Source organism: Myxocyprinus asiaticus, chromosome 46 (genome assembly GCF_019703515.2).
Source record: "Myxocyprinus asiaticus isolate MX2 ecotype Aquarium Trade chromosome 46, UBuf_Myxa_2, whole genome shotgun sequence".
Taxonomy (NCBI): Eukaryota; Metazoa; Chordata; class Actinopteri; order Cypriniformes; family Catostomidae; genus Myxocyprinus; species Myxocyprinus asiaticus.
In genome coordinates, this window is record NC_059389.1 from 7,129,178 (window position 1) to 7,157,138 (window position 27,961).

At 40.9% G+C, this 27,961-nt stretch overlaps 1 protein-coding gene across 1 annotated transcript in view; it reads left to right on the forward strand.

Annotated features, from left to right (window-relative positions):
- The window catches only part of LOC127435680 (mucin-2-like), a 56,809-nt gene that overhangs the window by 4,983 nt on the left and 23,865 nt on the right, over positions 1-27,961 (forward strand). Inside the window, exons 7-26 of the mRNA XM_051689317.1 lie at positions 772-897; positions 1,024-1,141; positions 1,233-1,371; positions 1,472-1,579; positions 2,415-2,481; positions 3,263-3,397; positions 3,888-4,058; positions 4,322-4,416; positions 4,530-4,659; positions 4,762-5,011; positions 5,122-5,162; positions 5,250-5,353; positions 6,731-6,879; positions 7,054-7,192; positions 7,444-7,551; positions 10,474-10,653; positions 10,755-10,994; positions 15,569-15,725; positions 15,902-16,027; positions 16,264-26,426. Coding sequence (XP_051545277.1) covers positions 772-897; positions 1,024-1,141; positions 1,233-1,371; positions 1,472-1,579; positions 2,415-2,481; positions 3,263-3,397; positions 3,888-4,058; positions 4,322-4,416; positions 4,530-4,659; positions 4,762-5,011; positions 5,122-5,162; positions 5,250-5,353; positions 6,731-6,879; positions 7,054-7,192; positions 7,444-7,551; positions 10,474-10,653; positions 10,755-10,994; positions 15,569-15,725; positions 15,902-16,027; positions 16,264-26,426 — 12,746 coding nt within the window. The remainder of the gene's footprint in view (positions 1-771; positions 898-1,023; positions 1,142-1,232; positions 1,372-1,471; positions 1,580-2,414; positions 2,482-3,262; positions 3,398-3,887; positions 4,059-4,321; positions 4,417-4,529; positions 4,660-4,761; positions 5,012-5,121; positions 5,163-5,249; positions 5,354-6,730; positions 6,880-7,053; positions 7,193-7,443; positions 7,552-10,473; positions 10,654-10,754; positions 10,995-15,568; positions 15,726-15,901; positions 16,028-16,263; positions 26,427-27,961) is intronic.

The following is a 27,961-nucleotide window of genomic DNA, read 5'->3' on the forward strand; positions in this document are numbered from 1 at the left end:
CAAATCAGTAAAATGATCCAATCTTCCCATCACTAGTCTGTATGCTGATCATCCTTCAGTCTTTGCTTTATGGCAAAAGCAATATACATATATTGTTCAGCAAAGTAGAATATTATAAGTCACCCATCCTCGACCTAACCATTAGCTTCACGCTTCTCCACAATGGTAACCTCCAAAAAATATCCACAATGACAGACACTTCTCTAAATCCTAACATAACAGAACATTAAACACTAACAAATCTCCTACATCTTTTATTTTGCGTAAAAATACAATAAAATAACACTTCATTTCAAAATGTACTCTCCCAATCCAGTTCCATGCAAAGCATGCTGGGAAATATAAATCCCTTGTCCCGTTTCAGAAATACTTTGATGCAACTAATCTTTTTCACATAGTCCCAACACAGTTGGATTAAGTAAATTTAGTTGGATTGTACACAGTGAAATTAAGTTGAGACCCAATACTAAAGAATTATGTTGGATTAACTCAATTTAATTTAGTAAATTGAGAAAGCAGTTTACTTGGACTTTACACAAGATAATTATGTCCTCATCTCTAAAATAAATGTATTAAGTTGATTTTAAGTGTACTGGTATAGTATATTCAATAGAGCTTCTTTCCATTTTTTTCAGTGTAGATAGATAGACGGACGGATGGACTGACTATTGATAGATAGATAGATAGATAGATAGATAGATAGATAGATAGATAGATAGAACAGCAATGATGTACTATAATATACTATGTAAGAAAATATTTTATGTGCAGCGAAGAAATGCCCACTAAACATGGAATACTTGGAATGTGGCAGACCATGCAAGAACACCTGCACTGACCCAGAAGGAAGCATGTTGTGTAAAGAACACTGCGTGGATGGCTGTTTCTGCCCTGAGGGTAAGACTCAATTCACAATAGGATAATTTAAAACATGTTTTCCTTAGGTAGATCTCAAATATCAGAGCTATTTTGTTCTTTCTGTTTTCAATAAAAATCACACCATTTTGACTACTTTTTGTAAAGGCTTTGTGGAAGATGACATCGGTTACAGCGGTTGTATATCTGTGAATGACTGCCCATGTGTGCACAATGGCATAATATACCAGTCAGGACAGTCATACACACAAGCGTGTAAAACATGGTGAGTCAGTTGTAGTACAATCTAAACATGCACAAGCTACTCGTTTTTGACAGAATATACACATAATAACATTGCTGCTATACCGCATCAGTGTGTGTGTTGCTGGATATTGGAGTTGCACAGATCTGGAATGTCCTGGAATCTGCTCTGTTGTTGGAGGGTCTCACATCACCACTTATGATGGAAAAAGCTTCACCTTTAGTGGCAACTGTGATTACATCCTCACTAAGGTCTGTGATTCTCTATGAATCAAATGCACCTTGACTTTTACTCTGTGAAATTATGAATGATCTGTTTGTTTGTTTGTTTGTTTGTTTGTTTGTTATGCAGCACTCCAATGGTAGTGATATTGCTGTTCTGGGAAATCTGGCAAAGTGTGATCAGACCCCAACAGACACATGTTTAAAGTCTGTTACCCTTGTCTTCTCAGGGAACACTGTAAGCACTGTATTGAATTTTCCTATCTTTAATAATTCCTGTCTTTGCATCTCAAATATTACGCTAACAGTTTAAGAGCACCAAGTGTATGCCATATTTAAGAGGTTTAAACATAAATATAATAGGTCGCATATAAAATAGGTTTCACTTCTATATTTATCACATCATTTTGCATATCAGTACTGTAATCCAGCCATAAGTACAAGTGCCGCAGGTAATATAAACAACAGTTCTATAAACAACAAATTAATACTGCCATTTCAGAAAAAATTTTGCCAGTTCACTTTTTCCCACCAACGAAAATAGATCTAAAAGACGCCAAAGCAGAGATTCTCAACCAGAGAAACGATCAACTGCGTTTTACAACAGTAAATGATTTTGATACCAAATGACCCAAACAAATGAATGGGTCGAGCTGTAAATTTAATCCTACCTGCCACAACATTTTTCGTGACTTCTCAGTGAAACAAAAAAAGCATCCTTAAGCATTCCACCCCCACACTCGAACTACACTTCAGGTTTTGCATTTTCCAACTTTCAAAAAACCCACTTCTCAGAGCAAATTCACAGAACTTCGTCTCCACACCACTCATGTAGTCTTGTTTGGAACATTGCAAAAACAGACAAGAGGAGTGATACAAACAGTGAAACGTCCCAGTTATGTAATACTATATTTAAGCACTCTTGGAACACCATTTGGCAAAATCAAATTAGAGGACCAGAAATAGTGATTGAATTTAGAGGAGAGACGAGACGAGGGCTAGTTGTCCCACTTTTTTCTTCAGTGAATTTTTATTAAATTTGTTTTAATTTTGTTGTTTTACTTATGAAACAGATTTGTATTTCCTCCAGTGGGACTGTGATAATGAGTGACAACCCACTTAGGCTTCCTTACCTCAAAGGTAGGTTGTCAAATCAGAATCAGAATAAGTTTTCATTAGTTCAGTAATATTGTTCTTATAACAGTCATGAAGGGGAAAACAACCCCATTACACTGAATTCACTTAATTTACCTGTAATAAAATTAGTAAAAATCTGTAATAAAATCTGCTAAATAAGGTCTGCTCCAATCATGTGCATCCTTAAAGCATACTTGGCTGATTCCAAAGGCTTTTCTTATCATCTCGTCACTGAATGGTTTGAATCCTCTTTACTCTTTTAAGAGCCTATTTCATTCATTTGGCTGACTAAAAAGCTGATTTTTTTTTTATTTTATTTTATTTATTTATTTATTTATTTTATTTGAAGTGCAAAAGGCACAACAACTTGTTGGTATGGAAACAGGTATGTTTTTCTATATAAAAATAGCTAAATATATTGGAAATGTCTTGTCATTTTCCCCACAAAAAGGTTGTCGACCCCTGTTTTAGGAGCTTCAAAGAGAGTTCCATAGAGATGCAGTTTGTGTAAAAGGAGTAAAGTAGAAGATCAGTGTACACAACACTGTGGTGCCCCTTAAGGATGGACATGTTTTCCCCTATATTATGAGACCAAACTAATGAAATGTCAATACATGTCCTAATTTTCCTACTCTGAAAACAGTATAATTACATTTATTCTTACCAATTACATATCAAGATATTCTGTGCATTATAGTTATTGTCATAAAAAAGCACTGCTGTGATTTAATTGATATGAAACATTTGTGGCTTTTTTTATTATCTATTCATTTCTTTATCACAGATGGTGTGGTCATCTTCCAGCCCTCTTCCTCCTTTATCATTGCTGATTTGAAAAGTCTTCGTCTAGAGATCCAGTTGGCTCCAGTCATGCAGTTGTATGTTGTAGCCAGCCCTGAAGAGAAAGGGAAACTGAATGGTCAGTATGAGCAGAAAGCCAATCATACTGTCATATTGTTAACTGTCAAAATATGTGCCCAAACCACTTTCAGTGCATCACAGAAAACACTACCCTTCAAAGGCAAAACACTGTAACCAGTTATAACTGAAATTGGGTCTCTTGGACAAACTATGATCTGTCCTGTGATATGAGTTTGGCTCAGCTCTGCTTAGATTAAGAGAAAATGGAGTGATTATATGATTTACAACCCTCATTTGGCAGGACGTCAGTGTTGGTGTAGTTACTGTGTTTTGGCTTTGAAGGGCAGCACAGTTTTGGTATTTATATATATATATATATATATATACCAAAACTGTGCTGCCTTTCAAAGCCAAAACACAGTAACTATATATAAACTAGAAAATGTTTCATATAGATGGAATAAATACAAATATTGTGAACTGTTTATGATGCACTATAAATATTGTGTCTTTCTAGTTAACTTGGTTATTCATCATGCTTCTCTCAGGTCTGTGTGGGAACTATAACGATGTCCAAAAAGATGACTTTAAAACCGAATCAGATATTATAGAAGGGACACCAACAACATTTGTCAACTTTTGGAAACACCAGTACAGTTGTCCAGATCTTGAAAACACATTTATTTTAGAAAGCCCCTGTAGCATGAGTATGGAAGCAGGTAAACATTAACCTGGATAAAATAAATAATACAACATGCACTGATGTACTGATGTTTTAGAGATTGTATGACTAGTTGATAGGATAAAAGAGTCTTTGTTGTAATATGCCATAATGTCACATCAATGTTGCATTTGAATATTTTGGATCACCTTTCTTGATATACTGCTAGAAGACGAGGACATTTTTATTTTTGTTGGGATAAAAATGTAGCTTTGATAATTATAGGGACACGCAAAATCATTTTTATTCTTTCTCATTCAGCTAAACTAGCTAAAGAATGGTGCTCCCGTCTCACAAACCCGGATGGAACCTTTGCCTCATGTCATTCAGAAATATGTCCTGAGATTTACTATGAAGTGAGTATTTCTGCCCAAAAGTCTCTTTTTTGTTTTGTTTTTATAGTCTCTTTTTATATTTACTGTACAATTGTGTACCTTTATGTATGCAATTTGGCTTCCATCCTCTGCAGAGATGCGTCTATGACACCTGTAAGTGTGCAGATATTAAGAAGTGTATGTGTGCGGCCTTGTCCACATATGCCCATGCCTGTGCTTCCAGAGGAGTCATTCTCCAGGGATGGATGGATTCACACCCTTGTGGTGAGAGCTACAGTACATACTGTACATTTGTATTAGTTTTTATGTATAGTTTCTATAGGCTTGCTCTGTTAAACTGCTACCTGTCTGTCTCTGTCTGTACAGACACGATTCCTAAATGTTCAAACAACATGAAGTACTCCTACAGCGTGACCAGCTGTGGCAACACATGTAGTTCTCTCAGTTGGCAGGACTACACTTGCGAAGTGTCCTACACACCTTTAGATGGCTGTGTCTGTCCTGAGGGCTCCTACCTCAACGAAGGCAGCTGTGTGCATGCTCAGCAGTGTCCTTGTTACTATGACAGCCAGGTTATAGAGCCATCAAAGACAATCAACATAAATGGTGCAAAATGGTATATGAGTTCCAAACTTTATACTAGTGCATTGTTAATAGAAACCCTATGGAAATTACTGATTACCATATACATTAATAACTCCTGATTTACACTATTTTGTTATACAGCACCTGCAATCATGGGAAATTAAACTGTCCTAAACAGGAAGGTGAGCTGCAACTACCTTCTCTACAAAACCACTAGCCTAACTTGAGATAAGTATTATACTCCTCATCCATGGGCCTTTTCTGTTTAGATTGTTTGGCTCCAATGGTCTTCTTCAACTGCTCAAATTATGAAGGAGGCCAAAAGGGAACAGAGTGCCAAAGGACATGTCAGAACCAAGACCCAAATAATTGTGTGAGTTAAGATGGATTAAAGCCAAATGAAAAGCATAACAGAATTTTCATTAGTTTTTCATATTTTATTTTTTGTTATAATAAATACATTATGCAGCATAAATGAGGACACCCCCTCTAAAACCTAACAAATTTAGCTCTTTCTCTTTACAAATAAGGTATATTTGGTGTTCATGTATGATGTAATTTTAAAGCAACTCTGGTTTATCAGATACTAATAAAACATGTAAAAACTAAACAAACAAAAAAATGACTTTATCAAAATGATAATGAGCGATTTTTGCTAAGAATCACCAAGAATGTGCCTCATAGCTGGGAAAGCTGTGGGAAGCCAAACTGGAATGACTGATTACACAATAAGATACACTCTGCAAATAAGTGGAATGCATGGTTGTCATCCACACAGGAAGCAACTGCTGAAGCCAAAGCATAAAATGCTTGTTTAGCCTTTGTCAAGGCCCATACTAATAAAGTTGCAGACCTTTGAGAATCTATAAGCCGGTTCATGAGCCCAAAGTCATTTTATTTTTAGATCTGATGACATCCAAAATGCATGACATCACACAGGGGAGGAGTACAGTGGGAAGTGCATGGTCCCCAGAATGGAGTACAGAAGTGGTACATTTCTTATATGGGGATGTATGAGTGCTGAAGGTGTGGGGGAATTGTACTTCATCAATTGCATCATGAATTTACAGATGTTCTGCAAAATCTTAAAACAGAAGGTGTGACCCTCACTCCCCACCCAGGGCTGTCGGGCACTTTTTTACCATAACAATGACCCTAAACATAATCCCAAAGCCACTGCTGCATTCCTGTGGATAAACAAGGTAGTATGTCACCCAATCTCAACCCAACCTATTTAAGCACCTGTGGGGTGCAAGTTGAGCATCACCCCCTTTCAAACATCAGAGTACTCAAGGAGGTCATCCTCCAGGAGTGGAACAGGATAGACATTAAAATACAGTATGTCATGAACTTGTACACTTGATGTCAAGAAGGGTCAGAGCAGTTTTTGAAAGTTATGGAGTACTAAAATATTGCACACTATTTGAATTTATTCAAGGGTGCACTCATTTTTGCAACCCTTTACTTAAGCAAATATTTTTACAGATACTGATAACATATCTTGCTATTTTGTTATTAAGTACAGTATATGTTTAATAAATTTCAATGTTGTTATCTTTGCATGAATTGTACTAGTAATCATTTAGAAATAAAAATACTGTATATCTTTATGTTTAGAGGGAGTTTATACTCATTTATGCTGCATACTGTAGATAGCATGATATAACAAGTCTTGTAATAGCAGGCTTGCAAGGAACAAGATGGATTACCAATGTTGCAACTAATGTTACCAGTGTTGATTTGGCTATAGGTGAGCACAGGGTGTGTATCAGGGTGTATGTGCCCACGTTACCTTCTGGCTGATGGTACAGGGTGTGTGAAGAAGCATAAATGTCCCTGTGTCCTTAATGGAGTGACCTATTCACCTGGGAAGCAGGTTAGACAGGACTGTAATACCTGGTAAGCCAATCACTCATGTTATAACCTATGACATTACAACGGCACCATTGTTCAGATTATATCGTATGACAAGGACTCATAAGCTTTATGTGGGCGGAAGGGTCTTACAGGGTGATAATAAGTCCATGCATGTAATGATTTATTATTAATCTGCATATATTTGACGTATTTCAGCACCTGCAAAGATGGCATGTGGATTTGTACAGAAAAGATATGCTACGGCACGTGTACCATCTATGGTGAAGGTCATTTCAAGACATTTGACGGAAAGAGATATTCTTTCCACAAAGACTGTGAATACATCTTAGCCCATGTATGTGTGTCCCTCAAGCTATATATATATATGTCTGAAATAAAATCACTATAGATCAAGTTTTATCTTTTCTAATTTTATGTTATTTAACAGTTGGAAATGACAAGTACTGGGAATCCCTGGTTGTCTTAGTCAAAAATAAACAAAAACATCTAAATAATGCAATCTATTTATTTAAAAACACACTGTGTAACTGTTTTAACAAGTTAATCTATTCACTGTCTGAAACTGTATGATTGTAACCACTCTAGGATAACTGCAATATGGACCACAGTCCCTCTTTACGCCTCGTCACAGAGAACATCCCCTGTGGCACCACAAACTCCATTTGCTCCAAGTCCATCAGTCTCTCTTTTGGGGTAATGTTATTTTACAGCTAAGCCAGCATCAATATAGTATTACAGTATCTTAAAATATGCAACATAGAACAAGAATATCATATATGTACTATATGAATATTATTGAAGATGGATAGCAGTGTTGGGGAGTAAGTAAAGGTCATCGTTATCGCAAAATAAACACCAACAGGGTGATTAGGACATCAGTGTGGAGTGAATGGGTCTTGCATTATCCTGAATGGGTTTATTTTGCGATGATAACCGGCTGACTTTACATTATCCCACTTAATACATGGCTACTAACTAAACAAATAAATAAATGGACATAACATTTTTATTTACGTTAAAATTATGCAATTATGTGAAAAGAAATAAATAGCTGAACAGCTCAGTTCCACCCGAGTTCTGTTGATCTTTATTTTTTCAACAATTACTCTCTTCTTCTCATTAGAATACATGCATTACTTCTCATTATCCATCTTATTACAAGACTACTTGCCAAATAAGTGAATGAATGGACATTAATCATTATTTTATAATAAGTTTACTTGTAGAGATCGCACAATGATCCGAGAATTAGGAAAGATGACTCGCAATACCCAATATCACTTTATGCCCGGCTGTGTTGTGTGTCATAAATCAGATATTGCCGACCTCTGAATGGCGCGTATGAACAATTTGAATAAATTTTTCCAGAGAGCTGTGTAATTACTTAAAGTAGCATAGCTACTAACATGGAACAGTAGCTCAGCTATTTTCACAATAATGTAGCCTTTCCAGTAACATACTACTTTCTCCAACAAGTAAAGGCGTAGTGTCACAAAACGCTACATTTTTCACAGTGTGTTGTGAACACAGCAATAAAGCTGAGGTAGTAATGAGCACTTAATGAGCACTGAGAAATCTGAATCATTTAAAGGAATATTTCACAAAAAAATGAAAATTCTTTATTCATTATTCACTTACCCCGATGCCATCCCAGATACACTATATTGCCAAAAGTATTCGCTCACCCATCCAAATAATTGAATTCAGGTGTTCCAATCACTTCCATGGCCACAGGTGTATAAAATGAAGCACCTAGGCATGCAGACTACTTCTACAAACATTTGTGAAAGAATGGGCCGCTCTCAGGAGTTCAGTGAATTCCAGCATGGTACAGTGATAGGATGCCACCTGTGCAACAAGTCCAGTCATGAAATTTCCTCGCTACTAAATATTCCACAGTCAACTGTCAGTGGTATTATAACAAAGTGGAAGCGATTGGGAATGACAGCAACTCAGCCACGAAGTGGTAGGCCACATAAAATGACAGAGAGGTGTCAGAGGATGCTGAGGCGCATAGTATGCAGAGGTCGTCAACTTTCTGCAGAGTCAGTCACTACAGTCATGTGGCTTTCAGTTTAGCTCAAGAACAGTGCGTAGAGAGCTTCATGGAATGGGTTTCCATGGCCGAGCAGCTGCATCCAAGCCATACATCACCAAGTGCAATGCAAAGCGTCAGATGCAGTGGTGTAAAGCACGCCGCCACTGGACTCTAGAGTAGTGGAGACGCGTTCTCTGGAGTGACGAATCACACTTCTCCATCTGGCAATCTGATGGATGAGTCTGGGTTTGGCGGTTGCCAGGAGAACGGTACTTGTCTGACTGCATTGTGCCAACTGTGAAGTTTGGTGGAGGGGGGATTATGGTGTGGGGTTGTTTTTCAGGAGCTGGGCTTGCCCCCTTAGTTCCAGTGAAAGGAACTCTGAATGCTTCAGCATACCAAGAGATTTTGGACAATTCCATGCTCCCAACTTTGTGGGAACAGTTTGGGGATGGCCCCTTCCTGTTCCAACATGACTGCGCACCAGTGCACAAAGCAAGGTCCATAAAGACATGGATGAGTGAGTTTGGTGTGGAAGAACCTGACTGGCCTGCACAGAGTCCTGACCTCAACCCGATAGAGCACCTTTGGGATGAATTAGAGTGAAGACTGCGAGCTAGGCCTTCTCATCCAACATCAGTGTCTGACCTCACAAATGTGCTTCTGAAAGAATGGTCAAAAATTCCCATAAACACTCTCCTAAACCTTGTGGAAAGCCTTCCCAGAAGAGTTGAAGCTGTTATAGCTGCAAAGGGTGGGCCGACGTCATATTAAACCCTATGGATTAAGAATGGGATGTCACTTAAGTTCATATGCGTCTAAAAGCAGATGAGCGAATGCTTTTGGCAATATAGTGTATGTATGACTGCCTTGCTTCAGCAGAACACAAATTAAGATTTTTAGAAGAAGTTAGAGCTCTGTTAGATCCTAATAATGGAAGTAAACTTTGACAGTCCAAAAGTTACATTTAGGCAGCATAAAAGTAATCCATGTGACGACAATCGATCAATTAATGTCTTCTGAAGTGAATCGATAGGTTTATGTAAGAAACAAGTCGATAATTAAAACGTTTTTAACTTTAAATTGGCTCTTCTATCCAGGGCTCTGACGCCGTTTGAAATGAACTCTTGCATGACGTTTATTCTTCGGTTGTAAGCATCATTTCCGAATTCTCATGTGAACTCGCTGACACGCTTACATCACGCTCCACGTCAGCTGCTGGCAAGAAGCTCTTTTTAAAAGTTAATAACGTTTTAATTATCGATTTATTTTTTACACAGTCATATTGATTTGCTAATTCGGACGGTTCATGTTAATAAACTAGTTCACATAAATGCTTCACTAATTCACTTGAGCCCCTGTGAAGCCTTTAAGGGACTTCTTTGAAAGAGTGGCTTGACTATAGTTTAACTACTTATGAGTAGCATAGTTTGGGAAGCTACAGTTTCCAAGCAGCTACCCTAACAATGATGGGTAGCAAATTTTCAAATGAAAAATCTGTTTTTATGATATTATGAAAGAGTGATATTCAGTTACATACTGTTTATATCATGCCACTAACTATTCAAATCCTGCAGAGATACAAGGTGATTTTATCTCAAGAGAAGGGTGTCAAAGTTGTTGAGAGCAATGGTACTGTTTACCCATATTATATCCATTCTGCTGGGATCTACATTGTCATAGAGGTCAGAGATCTTTTAAACTTAATCTGGGACAATAAAACAAGTCTGATGCTCCAACTCCATCCCAGTTTAAAGGTATGCATCACCCATTCAGACCCAAACACAAACTTACTCTTCTCCCTCTGTTCACCCACTTGACTGACACCTAAACGTCATCCACATGATCTATATTGCAGGGCAAGGTGTGTGGACTGTGTGGAAACTTTGATGGTAATGCAAATAATGATTTTATGAAGCATGATGGAGAAGGGGTGACATATGCAGAGATATTTGGGAACAGCTGGAAGGTGAATCCCAGCTGCCCAGATGTGACAGATCTGATGGACCCTTGTAAAAAAAATCCACATCGGCATGCCTGGGCTGAAAAACAATGCAGCATCATCAAAAGTGATGTCTTTACAGATTGTCTTTTAATTGTAAGTAACAGAATAAATTAAATAAATTGAGAGTTGAGAACAAAAACAAGTTTATGGCCTTCTGCTCTTTAGCATTTATGTTCTTGTCTATAGAGGATGCATACTTAGAAATGTTCAGCCTTCACTGGTTAGAATGTTTTTTTTTTTTTTTAACTGTGCATTTTTTTACTATTTTAAAATCAACTTATAGGAATAGTTCACCGAAAAATAAAAATTCAGTCATTATTTATTCACCCTAATGCAGTGTTTCCCCTATATGTATTCTGCAGCAGTGCACTGTGCTTTCTACACTGCGAAAGAGACCACACCAAACACACACAAATGCATATCAAAGGGAAACGGATACTGTGATTTCATGCGGTGTGACGCGATATTAGGCGGTGCGGGAGAGACATGATCAGTAGAGGGCAGTCGTTTTTCATTCTGTGAACCAACACCGATTGCTAATGGTTTAGTCAGTGAGTTTATTTCTCAAACTGGACCATCTAATACAGGCTGTCTGTGGAAAACTGAAGTAAATTGAGATGGAAATGCTGTTTGTGGGGGTAAAACGTCCTGGTTACTTGCGTAACCTCCATTTCCTGATGGAGGGAATGAAACATTGTGTCGATGTAGTGACACTAGGGGTCACTCTTGGGAGCCGGAGACACCTCTGGTCTTTGATAAAAGGCCAATGAAAATTGGCAAGTGGTATTTGCATACCACTCCCCCGGACATATGGGTATAAAAGGAGCTGGTATGCAACCACTCATTCAGGTTTTGTGCTGAGGAGCAGAGACAAGGTCTCGGCCATTTCAGCGGGTAATTCAGCGTTGTGGCAGGAGGGACACAACGTCTCGTTCCCTCCATCAGGAAACGGAGGTTACGCAAGTAACCAGGACATTCCCTATCTGTCATTCACTAGGCGTTGTGTCGATGTAGTGACACTAGGGGTTCCTACACAAAATGCCGCAACTGGCTGAACTGTGTTACGTGAACTGGCGGTGTGTGACGGGCAGACCACTGTGTGCCTCGTAGCCAGCGCACCAGATCGACACGTAACCTCCCCCAACACTGTTATGAGTGTCGAACGGCCCTTTGGGGACAAGTCGACTACCCAAAAGATAGAGATGGGCTAGCCCAGTCGTGGCCTCTTATCCCTTTTTTTTTCCCTCTCCCCCCAAAAAAAGAGAATTAACCGACTGGGGCAAGAGTTACGCTATGGGGGAAGAGTTACTACAAGCATGCTGACTGACGCAGTTTACCAACAGGGAAATTAATTAGCGGAAGATATACATCACATGGGGTTACCTACGGGGAACCACCATATGCGGAGCACCTACCCCAGTACAGGGCTTAGTTAGCATGTGTGCTGAGCCGGCAGCGAGTTTCTCCACAAACTCATCTGCCACAGGGCTTGGAGGAAATCAACCAGGGAACACAGTTTGTGAACACTACTGGGAGTCAACGGCGCACGTCTTCAGCTCAGAGGAGGTGAAAGGCGCTATGCGCAAGCGATACACCCGACCGGCTGTACTTACCTGCTTGTGCGTGCCACTACACAGGACGAAACCGGTTCCACCCAGAGATTTTAGAACCTCACAAAGGTTTTGGTTGTTGCCCAGCCCGCTGCTCTGCAAATGTCTGTTAGAGAGGCGCCACTGGTCAAGGCCCAGGAGGCCACTACACCCCTGATAGAATGGGCCCGTAGCCCTACCGGGGGCAGCACGTCCTGGGCCTGATATGCTATTGTTATGGCTTCAATGAGCCAGTGGGCGATCCTCTGCTTGGAGACAGTGCTTCCTTTCCGCTGTCCACCAAAGCAGACAAAGAGCTGCTCAGAGACTCTAAAGCTCTGTGTGCAATCCAAATAGATGCATAAAGCACGCACCGGACACAGCAACGTCAGGGCTGGGTCTGCCTCCTCCTGGGGCAGCGCTTGCAGGTTCACCACCTGGTCCCTAAAAGGGGTCGTGGGAACCTTGGGCACAAAGCCCGGTCGGAGTCTCAGGATCACGTGAGAGTAGCCTGGACCGAACTCTAGGCACGTTTTGCTGACAGAAAACGCTTGCAGGCCTCCTACCCTCTTGATGGAAGTGAGTGCAGTCAGGAGGGCAGACTTCAAAGAGAGTGCCTTAAGCTCAGCTGACTGCAAGGGCTCAAAGAGGGCTCTCTGTAGACCCTGAAGAACTACAGAGAGGTCCCATGAGGGAACGAGGTGCAGTCTGAAGGGATTCAACCTCCTGGCGCCTCTCAGGAACCTGATGATCAGGTCGTGCTTCCCTAAGGACTTACCGTCCACTGTGTCGTGGTGTGCCGCTATAGCGGCTACATACACTTTCAAGGTGGAGGGGGACAGCCGCCCTTTCAACCTCTCCTGCAGGAAGGAAAGCACTGATCCGACTGTGCATCTCTGGGGGTCTTCATGTCGGGAAGAACACCACTTAGCGAACAGATGCCACTTCAAGGCATACAGGCACCTTGTAGAGGGGGCCCTAGCCTGAGTGATCGTGTCTACTACCGCGGGTGGTAGACCACTTAAGTCTTCCACATCCCGTCACGGGTGCCAGATGGTGTCCCGTCCCTGAGAAAGAAGATCCTTCCTCAGGGGAATTTGCTGGGGGAGGGGGGAGGGCTGTCGTGAGGAGCGTGATGTCCGAGAACCACGTCTGGGTGGGCCAGTAGGGTGCTACCAGGATGACCTGCTCCTCATCCTTCCTGACCTTGCACAGTAGGCTCACTAGGGGAAACACATATTTGCAAAGTCCAGGGGACCAGCTGTGTGCCAGCGTGTCTATTCCGAGAGGTGCTTCGGTCAGGGCGTACCAGAGTGGGCAGTGGGAGGATTTTTGGGAGGCGAACAGGTCTACCTGTGCCTACCCAAATCGACTCCAAATCAGCTGGACCGCCTGAGGGTGGAGTCTCCACTCTCCCCTGAGGGTAACCTGCCATGACAGTGCGTCCACTGCAGTGTTGAGGTCGCCCGGGACATGACTGGCTCGCAGCGACTTGAGGTGCTGCTGACTCCAGAAGAGGAGACGGCGGGCGAGTTGTAACATACAACGGGATCGCAAACTGTCTTGACAGTTGACATATGCTGCCGTTGCCATGTTGTCTGTCCGAACTAACACGTGCTTGCCCTGGATCAACAGCCGAAACCTCTGCAGGGTGAGCAGAATTGCCAGCATCTCGAGGCAGTTGATGTGCCAACGCAGCCGTGGGCCCGTCCATCAGCCGCCGGCTGCATGCCCATTGCATACAGTGCCCCAGCCCGTATTGGAGACATCTGTCATAACCATGATGTGCCTGGAGACCTGCTCTAGGGGAACACATACCCGTAGAAATGTGAGGTCGGTCCAAGGGCTGAAGAGGCAGTGACAGATCGGTGTGATGGCCACACGATGTGTCCCGTGGCGCCATGCCCATCTCGGGACTCGAGTCTGAAGCCAGTGCTGAAGCGGTCTCATATACATTAACCCGAGCGGAGTGGCCACCGCTGAGGATACCATATGCCCCAGGAGCCTCTGAAAGAGTTTCAGTGGAACTGCTGTTTTCTCGTTCGTGAGGCGCGCCATCAACGAGACTGAGTCCAACTCCAAACCGAGAAAAGAGATGCTCTGAACCGGGAGGAGCTTGCTCTTTTCCCAGTTGACCCGAAGCCCTAGTTGGCTGAGGTGTGAGAGGCGTGCAGGGCAGAGGCGGCTTGTCCAGCGGCACTGTCAGAATATTAAAATTTATAAGAATTAGGTGTTTTTTTTTGTTTTTTGTTTTTTCACAGATGTTACTGTTGTTAATATCATAATTTACATCTCCATCCCAACCTCAAAATCAATGCTTTACTGTCAAATGTGCATCTCAATGCACAAAATATGCAATATTATTAGTAATTGCATGGGTGCTACCAAAGCAGGTTCTGATGCCACATTTTCATTCAGCTTTTTGAAGGCACACATACAGTAACACTGATGTGGCCCAGGCTAAAAGAGAGTTTGATACCCCTGTTTTAAGCTATTCCATCACTGACACACGTTAATACAGGACTGGCATTGTGGGCTTGTGGATGAGTGCTATATACGATAAAAGTCCTAGGGGAAACACTGCTAATGTCATCCAAAAAGAAAAATTTGAAAAATCTTTACACAGATTTAAGTCATAGAATGAAAGTAAATAGTGATAAACAAACAAAAATAAATAAATAATAATTTTTGGGGGGGGTTCTATGGCTAAAGAAGACTTGAAATATGATGCACATTGACTACTTTTATTGTAGTTTCATGGTGTTTTTTGGTCCTTTTTGAGCTGGACAGCTCAGAGTCACTATTCACTTTCATTATGTTGCAAAAAGCTGTGTTAAGGTTTTGAAAAATGTCCTTGTGTTCTGTGGAAGAAAAAAAAAAGTTCTGGTTTGGAGCAACATTAGAGTGACTAAATACATCTAAAAAAAAGTTACCATGGTTGCCCTTACAAATGGCAATTAAGAATACAAAACAAAATCAAAAGGAATAAAATCAAACCTAGTTCTTAAATATCACCATTGGCCTTCTTCAATCATTACATGATGTAAGCTGTGAAATGTTGTGTCCCTCTGTACTTAGGTGGACTCTGTCCCGTACTATGATGCCTGTGTATGGGACACCTGTGCATGTGACACAGGGGGTGACTGTGATTGTTTCTGTACTGCAGTTGCAGCCTATGCTGCTGAATGTCGTAAAAAGGGAGTTTGTGTGGCATGGCGGAGCCCAAACATTTGCCGTAAGTAAAAATTATAAAAAATAATAATAATAATATTAATAATAATCTGTCTATATACATGCACTGAGCAGTATCAGAGAACAAAAAACATTATCTAGAGATTCAAAACAAGTTATATGATTTGTCATCTGTTATAAATATTGCTGTTGTGCTTACTGAAGTGATTGTTTTTGCAGCTTTATTCTGTGACTACTACAACCATCTTGGAGAATGTAAGTGGCATTACAAACCCTGTGGATCTTGTATGAAAACTTGCAGAAACCCCTCAGGAACCTGCCCTGATCAAATTCCTCCACTTGAAGGTCAGACTTAAACTTTTTACAATATTCTAAGAACATGTTACATAAAATATGCAAAAACAGGTAGACATCAAAAAGGCTCAATAAAATGAAGTTACATGTTTTAAAATGCATGCTATTGTTTACAAGACATAACAAAATGAGTAAGAATGTTTCTTCCACAACTCAGTTTAAATGATTGTCAAGATACACTTTGTTAATCCCCATGCCATGTTTTTTTCTTTATTATTTACCTATAGGATGCTTTCCTGAGTGCCCTTTAGAAACATTTCTGAAGGAAGAAACCATGGAGTGTGTTACAGAAGAAGAGTGTACAAACACTACAACCACTACTACTATCACAACTACAACAACAACAACACAATCTACAAATAGTACAACCACTGGGACAACAACACCAACATCAACAGAAACATCTGCGACCACATCAACTACTACTACAACAACTACTTTAACATCAACACCTACATCAACAGCAACGCCATCTACAACTAGCACAACCACTGGGAAAACCATACTCACATCAGGGACTTCTACGACCACATCCACTACTACAACTACTGTAACATCAACACCTACATCAACAGCAACACCATCTACAACTAGTACAACAACTAAGACAACAACACCAACATCAGGGACATCTTCAACCACGTCCACTACTACTACAACAACTGAAACATCAACACCTACATCAAAAACAACACCATCTACAACTAGTAAAACAATTGAGACAACAACACCAACATCAGTGACATCTTCAAACACGTCCACTACTACTACAACAACAACTGTAACATCAACATTAATACATACTTCAACAGCAACACCATCTACAACTAGTACAACAACTGAGACAACAACACCAACATCAGGGACATCTTCAACCACATCCACTGCTACTACAACAACTGTAACATCAACACCTACATCAAAAGCAACACCATCTAAAACTAGTACAACAACTGAGACAACAACACCAACATCAGTGACATCTTCATCCACGTCCACTACTACTACAACAAATGTAACATCAACACCTACATCAACAGCAACACCATCTACAACTAGTACAACAACTGAGACAACAACACCAACATCAGAGACATCTTCAACCACGTCCACTACTACTACAACAACTGTAACATCAACACCTACATCAACAGCAACACCATCTACAACTAGTAGAACAACAGAGACAACAACACCAACATCAGGCACATCTTCATCCACGTCCACTACCACTATTACAACTGTAACATCAACACCGACATCAACAGCAACACCATCTACAACTAGTAGAACAACTGAGACAACAACACCAACATCAGGCACATCTTCATCCAGGTCCACTACTACTACAACAACTGTAACATCAACACCTACATCAATAGCAACACCATCTACAATTAGTACAACAACTGAGACAACAACACCAACATCAGGGACATCTTCAACCACGTCCACTACCACTATTACAACTGTAACATCAACACCTACATCAACAACAACACCATCTACAACTAGTACAACAACAGAGACAACAACACCAACATCAGGGACATCTTCTACCACGTCCACTACTACTACAACAACTGTAACATCAACAACTACATCAACAGCAACACCATCTACAACTAGTAGAACAACTGAGACAACAACACCAACATCAGGCACATCTTCATCCACGTCCACTACTACTACAAATGTAACATCAACACCTACATCAATAGCAACACCATCTACAATTAGTACAACAACTGAGACAACAACACCAACATCAGGGACATCTTCAACCAGGTCCACTACTAATACAACAACTGTAACATCAACAACTACATCAACAGCAACACCATCTACAACTAGTACAACAACTGAGACAACAACACCAACATCAGGGACATCTTCAACCACGTCCACTACTACTATTACATCTGTAACATCAACACCTACATCAACAGCAACACCATCTTCAACTAGTAAAACAACTGAGACAACAACACCAACATCAGGGACATCTTCAATCATGTCCACTACTACTACAACAACTGTAACATCAACACCTACATCAACAGCAACACCATCTAAAACAAGTACAACAACTGAGACAACAACACCAACAACAAGGACATCTTCAACCACGTCCATTACCACTATTACAACTGTAACATCAACACCTACATCAACAGCAACACCATCTACAACTAGTACAAAAACTGAGACAACAACACCAACATCAGGAACATCTCCAGCCACATCCACTACTACTACAACAACTGTAATATCAACACCTACATCAACAGCAACACCATCTACAACTAGTACAACAACAGAGACAACAAAACCAATATCAGCGACATCATCATCCACGTCCACTACTACAATAACAACTGTAACATCAACACCTACATCAACAGCAACACCATCTACAACTAGTACAACAACTGAGACAACAACACCAACATCAGGAACATCTTCAACCATGTCCAATACTACTTCAACAACTGTAACATCAACACTAACATCAACAGCAACACCATCTACAACTAGTACAACAACTGAGACAACACCAACATCAGGGACATCTTCAACCACATCCACTACTACTACAACAACTGTAACATCAACACCTACATCAACAGCAACACCATCTTCAACTAGTAGAACAACTGAGACAACAACACCAATATCAGGGACATCTTCAACCACGTCCACTACTACTACAACAACTGTAACATCAACACCAACACCATCTACAACTAGTAAAACAACTGAGACAACAACACTAACATCAGGGACATCTTCAACCACGTCCACTACTACAACAACAACTGTAACATCAACACCTACATCAACAGCAACACCATCTACAACTAGTACAGCAACTGAGACAACAACAACAACATCAGGGACATATTCAACCACGTCCAATACTACTTCAACAACTGTAATATCAACACCTACATCAACAGCAACACCATCTACAACTAGTACAACAACTGAGACAACACCAACATCAGGGACATCTTCAACAACATCCACTACTACTACAAAAACTGTAACATCAACACCTACATCAACAGCAACACCATCTTCAACTAGTACAACAACTGAGACAACAACACCAACATCAGGGACATCTTCAACCACGTCCACTACTACTACAACAACTGTAACATCAACACCTACATCAACAGCAACACCATCTACAACTAGTACAACAACTGAGACAACAACACCAACATCAGGCACATCTTCGTCCTTGTCAACCACTACTACAAATGTAACATCAACACCTACATCAATAGCAACACCATCTACAATTAGTACAACAACTGAGACAACAACACCAACATCAGGGACATCTTCATCCACGTCCACTACTACTACAACAAATGCAACATCAACACCTACATCAACAGCAACACCATCTACAACTAGTATCACAACTGAGACAACAACACCAACATCAGGCACATCTTCGTCCTTGTCAATCACTACTACAAATGTAACATCAACACCTACATCAATAGCAACACCATCTACAATTAGTACAACAACTGAGACAACAACACCAACATCAGGGACATCTTCAACCAGGTCCACTACTACTACAACAACAACTGTAACATCAACACTTACATCAACAGCAACACCATCTACAACTAGTAAAACAACTGAGACAACAACACTAACATCAGGGAAATCTTCAACCACGTCCACTACTACTACAACAACTGTAACATCAACACTTACATCAACAGCAACACCATCTTCAACTAGTACAACAACTGAGACAACAACACCAACATCAGGGACATCTTCAACCACGTCCACTACTACTACAACAACTGTAACATCAACACTTACATCAACAGCAACACCATCTACAACTAGTAAAACAACTGAGACAACAACACCAACATCAGGGACATCTTCTACCACGTCCACTACTACTACAACAACTGTAACATCAACAGCAACACCATCTACAACTAGTAAAACAACTGAAACAACAACACCAACTTCAGTGACATCTTCAACCACATCCACTGCTACTACAACAACTGTAATATCAACACCTACATCAGCAGCAACACCATCTACAACTAGTACAACAACAGAGACAACAACACCAATATCAGCGACATCATCATCCATGTCCAATACTACTTCAACAACTGTAACATCAACACCTACATCAACAGCAACACCATCTACAACTAGTACAACAACTGAGACAACACCAACATCAGGGACATCTTCAATCACATCCACTACAGCTACAACAACAGTAACATCAACACCTACATCAACAGCAACACCATCTTCAACTAGTACAACAATTGAGACAACAACACCAACATCAGGGACATCTTCAACCACGTCCACTAATACTACAACAACTGTACCATCAACACCTACATCAACAGCAACACCATCTACAACTAGTACAACAACTGAGACAACAACACCAACATCAGGGACATCTTCAACCACGTCCACTACAACTACAACAACTGTAACATCAACACTTACGTCAACAGCAAAACCATCTACAACTAGTACAACAACTGAAACAACAACACCAACATCAGGGACATCATCAAACACGTCCACTGCTACTACAACAACTGTACCATCAACAACTACATCAACAGCAACACCATCTACAACTAGTACAACAACTGAGACAACAACACCAACATCAGGGACATCTTCAACCACGTCCACTACTACTACAACAACTGTAACATCAACACTTACATCAACAGCAACACCATCTACAACTAGTACAACAACTGAGACAACAACACCAACATCAGGGACATCTTCAACCACGTCCACTACTACTACAACAACTGTAACATCAACACCTACATCAACAGCAACACCATCTTCAACTCGTACAAAAACTGAGACAACAACACCAACATCAGGGACATCTTCAACCACATCCACTACTACTATTACAACGGTAACATCAACACCTACATCAACAGCAACACCATCTTCAACTAGTACAACAACTGAGACAACAACACCAACATCAGGGACATCTTCAACCACGTCCACTACTACTACAACAACTGTAACATCAACACCTACATCAATAGCAACACCATCTACAATTAATACAACAACTGAGACAACAACACCAACATCAGGGACATCTTCAACCAGGTCCACTAATACTACTACAACAACTTTATCATCAACACCTACATCAACAGCAACACCATCTTCAACTAGTACAAAAACTGAGACAACAACACCAACATCAGGGACATCTTCATCCACGTCCACTACTATTACAACTGTAACATCAACAGCAACACCATCTTCAACTAGTAGAACAACTGAGACAACAACACCAACATCAGGCACATCTTCATCCATGTCCACTACTACTACTACAACAACTGTTACATCAACACCTACATCAACAGCAACACCATCTACTAGTACAACAAATGAGGCAACAACACCAACATCAGGGACATCTTCAACCACGTCCACTACTACTACAACAACTGAAACATCAACACCTACATCAACAGCAACACCATCTACAACTAGTACAACAACTGAGACAACAACACCAACGTCATTGACATCTTCAACCACATCCACTACTACTACAACTGTAACATCAACACCTACATCAACAGCAACACCATCTACAACACGTACAACAACTGAGACAACAACACCAACATCTGTGACATCTTCAACCACGTCCACTACTACTACAACAACTGAATCATCAACACCTACATCAACAGCAACACCATCTACAACTAGTACAACAACTGAGACAACAACAACATCATTGACATCTTCAACCACATCCACTACTACTACAACAACTGTAACATCAACACCTACATCAACAGCAACACCATCTACAACTAGTACAACAACTGAGACAACACCAACATCAGGGACATCTTCAACAACATCCACTATTACTACAACAACTGTAACATCAACACCTACATCAACAGCAACACCATCTACAGCAAGTACAACAACTGAGACAACAACACCAACATCAGGGACATCTTCAACCACATCCACTACTACTACAACAACTGAAACATCAACACTTTCATCAACAGCAACACCATCTACAACAAGTACAACAACTGAGAGAACAACACCAACATCAGGGACATCTTCAACCACGTCCACTACTACTACAACAACTGCAACATCAACATATACTTCAACAGCAACACCATCTTCAACTAGTACAACAACTGAGACAACAACACCAACATCAGGGACATATTCAACCACGTCCACTACAACTACAACAACAACTGTAACATCACCATCAACACTTACATCAACAGCAACACCATCTACAACTAGTACAACAACTGAGACAACAACACCAACATCAGGGACATCTTCAACCACGTCCACTACTACTACAACAACTGTAACATCAACATCTACATCAACAGCAACACCATCTTCAACTAGTAGAACAACTGAGACAACAACACCAACATCAGGCACATCTTCATCCACGTCCACTACTACTATAACTGTAACATCAACACCTACATCAACACCAACAGCAACACGATATACAACTAGTAGAACAACTGAGACAACAACACCAACATCAGGGACATCTTCATCCACGTCCACTACTACTACAAATGTAACATCAACACCTACATCAACAGCAACACCATCTACAACAATTACAACAACTGAGACAAAAGCACCAACATCAGGGACATCTTCATCCACGTCCACTACTACTACAACTGTAACATCAACACCTACATCAACAGCAACACCATCTACAACTAGTACAACAACTGAGACAACACCAACATCAGGGACATCTTCAATCACATCCACTACAGCTACAACAACAGTAACATCAACACCTACATCAACAGCAACACCATCCTCAACTAGTACAACAATTGAGACAACAACACCAACATCAGGGACATCTTCAACCACGTCCACTACTACTACAACAACTGTACCATCAACACCTACATCAACAGCAACACCATCTACAACTAGTACAACAACTGAGACAACAACACCAACATCAGGGACATCTTCAACCACATCCACTACAACTACAACAACTGTAACATCAACACTTACGTCAACAGCAAAACCATCTACAACTAGTACAACAACTGAAACAACAACACCAACATCAGGGACATCATCAAACACGTCCACTGCTACTACAACAACTGTACCATCAACACCTACATCAACAGCAACACCATCTACAACTAGTACAACAACTGAGACAACAACACCAACATCAGGGACATCTTCAACCACGTCCACTACTACTACAACAACTGTAACATCAACACCAACACCATCTACAACTAGTAGAACAACTGAGACAACAACACTAACATCAGGGACATCTTCAACCACGTCCACTACTACAACAACAACTGTAACATCAACACCTACATCAACAGCAACACCATCTACAACTAGTACAGCAACTGAGACAACAACACCAACATCAGGGACATCTTCAACCACGTCCACTACTACTACAACAACTGTAACATCAACACCTACATCAACAGCAACACCATCTACAACTAGTACAACAACTGAGACAACAACACCAACATCAGGGACATCTTCAACCACGTCCACTACTACTACAACAAATGTAACATCAACACCTACATCAATAGCAACACCATCCACAATTAGTACAACAACTGAGACAACAACAGCAACATCAGGGACATCTTCAACCAGGTCCACTAATACTACTACAACAACTTTAACATCAACACCTACATCAACAGCAACACCATCTTCAACTAGTACAAAAACTGAGACAACAACACCAACATCAGGGACATCTTCATCCACGTCCACTACTATTAAAACTGTAACATCAACAGCAACACCATCTTCAACTAGTAGAACAACTGAGACAACAACACCAACATCAGGCACATCTTCATCCACGTCCACTACTACTACTACAACAACTGTTACATCAACACCTACATCAACAGCAACACCATCTACTAGTACAACAAATGAGGCAACAACACCAACATCAGGGACATCTTCAACCACGTCCACTACTACTACAACAACTGAAACATCAACACCTACATCAACAGCAACACCATCTACAACTAGTACAACAACTGAGACAACAACACCAACATCATTGACATCTTCAACCACAACCACTACTACTACAACTGTAACATCAACACCTACATCAACAGCAACACCATCTACAACACGTACAACAACTGAGACAACAACACCAACATCTGTGACATCTTCAACCACGTCCACTACTACTACAACAACTGAATCATCAACACCTACATCAACAGCAACACCATCTACAACTAGTACAACAACTGAGACAACACCAACATCAGGGACATCTTCAACAACATCCACTATTACTACAACAACTGTAACATCAACACCTACATCAACAGCAACACCATCTACAGCAAGTACAACAACTGAGACAACAACACCAACATCAGGGACATCTTCAACCACATCCACTACTACTACAACAACTGAAACATCAACGCTTTCATCAACAGCAACACCATCTACAACAAGTACAACAACTGAGACAACAACACCAACATCAGGGACATCTTCAACCACGTCCACTACTACTACAACAACTGCAACATCAACATATACTTCAACAGCAACACCATCTTCAACTAGTACAACAACTGAGACAACAACACCAACATCAGGGACATATTCAACCACGTCCACTACAACTACAACAACAACTGTAACATCACCATCAACACTTACATCAACAGCAACACCATCTACAACTAGTACAACAACTGAGACAACAACACCAACATCAGGGACATCTTCAACCACGTCCACTACTACTACAACAACTGTAACATCAACATCTACATCAACAGCAACACCATCTTCAACTAGTAGAACAACTGAGACAACAACACCAACATCAGGCACATCTTCATCCACGTCCACTACTACTATAACTGTAACATCAACACCTACATCAACATCAACAGCAACACGATATACAACTAGTAGAACAACTGAGACAACAACACCAACATCAGGGACATCTTCATCCACGTCCACTACTACTACAAATGTAACATCAACACCTACATCAACAGCAACACCATCTACAACAATTACAACAACTGAGACAAAAGCACCAACATCAGGGACATCTTCATCCACGTCCACTACTACTACAACTGTAACATCAACACCTACATCAACAGCAACACCATCTACAACTAGTACAACAACTGAGACAACAACACCAACATCAGGGACATCTTCAACCACATCCACTACTACTACAATAACTGTAACATCAACACCTACATCAACAGCAACACCATCTACAACACGTACAACAATTGAGACAACAACACCAACATCAGGCACATCTTCAACCACGTCCACTACTACTGCAACTGTAACATCAACACCTACATCAACAGCAACACCATCTACAACTAGTACAACAACTGAGACAACAACACTAACATCAGGCACATTTTCATCCACATCCACTACTACTACAAATGTAACATCAACACCTACATCAACAGCAACACCATCTACAATTAGTACAACAACTGAGACTATAACACCAACATCAGGGACATCTTCAACCACATCCACTACTAATACTACAACAACTGTAACATCAACACCTACATTAACAGCAACACCATCTACAACTAGTAGAATAACTGAGACAACAACACCAACATCAGGCACATCTTTATCCACGTCCACTACTACTACAACTGTAACATCAACACCTACATCAACAGCAACACCATCTACAACTAGTACAACAACTGAGACAACAACACTAACATCAGGCACATCTTCATCCACGTCCACTGCTACTACAAATGTAACATCAATTCCTACATCAACAGCAACACCATCTACAGTTAGTACAACAACTGAGACAACAACACCAACATCAGGGACATCTTCAACCAGGTCCACTACTACTTCAACAACTGTAACATCAACACCTACATCAACAGCAACACCATCTACAACTAGTACAACAACTGAGACAACAACACCAACATCAGGCACAACTTCATCCACGTCCACTACTACTACAACTGTAACATCAGCACCTACATCAACAGCAACACCATTTACAATTAGTACAACAACTGAGACAACAACACCCACATCAACAGGGACACCTATGACCACGTCCACTACTGCTATGACAAGTACTGTAACTTTGACTTTTTCAACAACTATTACTTCTTTAACTTCTGTGTACACAGAATCACCATATACTCAGATGATCTGCATCCCACCTACACCAAGAAGCATATGTTCCCAGAAGGTAATGTAATCAGAGAAGAAACATGTACATGTACTCTTCATGCACTATAATGTGTCCAGGCACCAAAACTGTGTAGGCATCAGGATCATAAATTAATGGAGGTTTGACAAAAATGGCCCAGAAATTAAAATTATGTTGGCAAAAAATCAATCCCCCATAATGTGTTCCTGTTTTTTTTATTTTTTTTATTTTTTTTTTATTCATAACATCTGATATAGTTCTTAAAATTCTATTATAAGCTGTTATAAATACATGCATCCTCATCTTTATTTTAATATTTTGATATAGAATCTTAACATTCCAAGAACAATCATTTAATATTTGCCTGTAGCGTGCCACCATTCTTTAAGATGTTGTCGAGTAAATGGCGGATCCTCGCACCTCCAACCCACACAAATGTGCTCAGACCAGACATGTGTTCCCCTTCTATTGCGCCAAACCGGTGTCATTGTCACAAAATAATCTTGCCCTGGTGAGTAACTCTATCAGTCACAGGCCAGCTCCCTGTGTTTTACTACGCTACACATTTCCCTATCTCAATTATTCTGCAATCCGTCTGTCTGAAAATCCTCCTCACCTGCTAGAGGCCAAAAGTGAAGGAAGGAAAGATGTCATCAAGGACTGTTTAGTAAGTAATTAATTTCAGAGTAATCAGGTAATTAAAATATAATGTAGCCAAATGCTACACGATTTACTCTGAGTTAGTCTTAATTTTTATTTTATTTTATTTTTGCCTTTTTATTCAAGTGGCATCAGTGGTCGAAGTGTGTCAGTACGCACCGATACACCATGCAGCTCTGTCAGCTATTCTTGCATTTAGTATATCACTATAAATATTGCACATACTCTTGTTATGAGCCAGTGGGTGATCCTCTGCTTGGAGACAGTGCTTCCTTTCCGCTGTACACCAAAGCAGACAAAGAGCTGCTCAGAGATCCTAAAGCTCTGCATGCGATCCAAATAGATGCGTAAAGCGCATACCGGACACAGCAACGACAGGGCTGCGTCTGCCTCCTCCTGGGGCAGCGCTCACAGGTTCACCATCTGGTCCCTAAAAGGGGTCGTGGGAACCTTGGGCACATAGCTCTGTCAGGGTCTCAGGATCACGTGAGAGTAGCCCGGACCGAACTCCAGGCACATTTCGCTGACAGAGAATGCTTGCAGGTCTCCTACCCTCTTGATGGAAGTGAGTGCAGTCAGGAGGGCAGTCTTCAAAGAGAGTGCCTGAACTCAGCTGACTGCAAAGGCTCAAAGGGGGCTCTCTGTAGACCCTGAAGAACTACAGAGAGGTCCCATGAGGGAACGAGGTGCGGTCTGGAGGGATTCAGCCTCCTGGCGCCTCTCAGGAACCTGATGATCAGGTCGTGCTTCCCTAAGGACTTACCGTCCACTATGTCATGGTTTGCTGCTATAGCAGCAACGTACACCTTCAAGGTGGAAGGGGGCAGCCTCCCTTCCCACCTCTCCTGCAGGAAGGAAAGCACCGATCCGACTGCGGATCTCTGGGGTCTTCCCGTCGGGAAGAACACCACTTA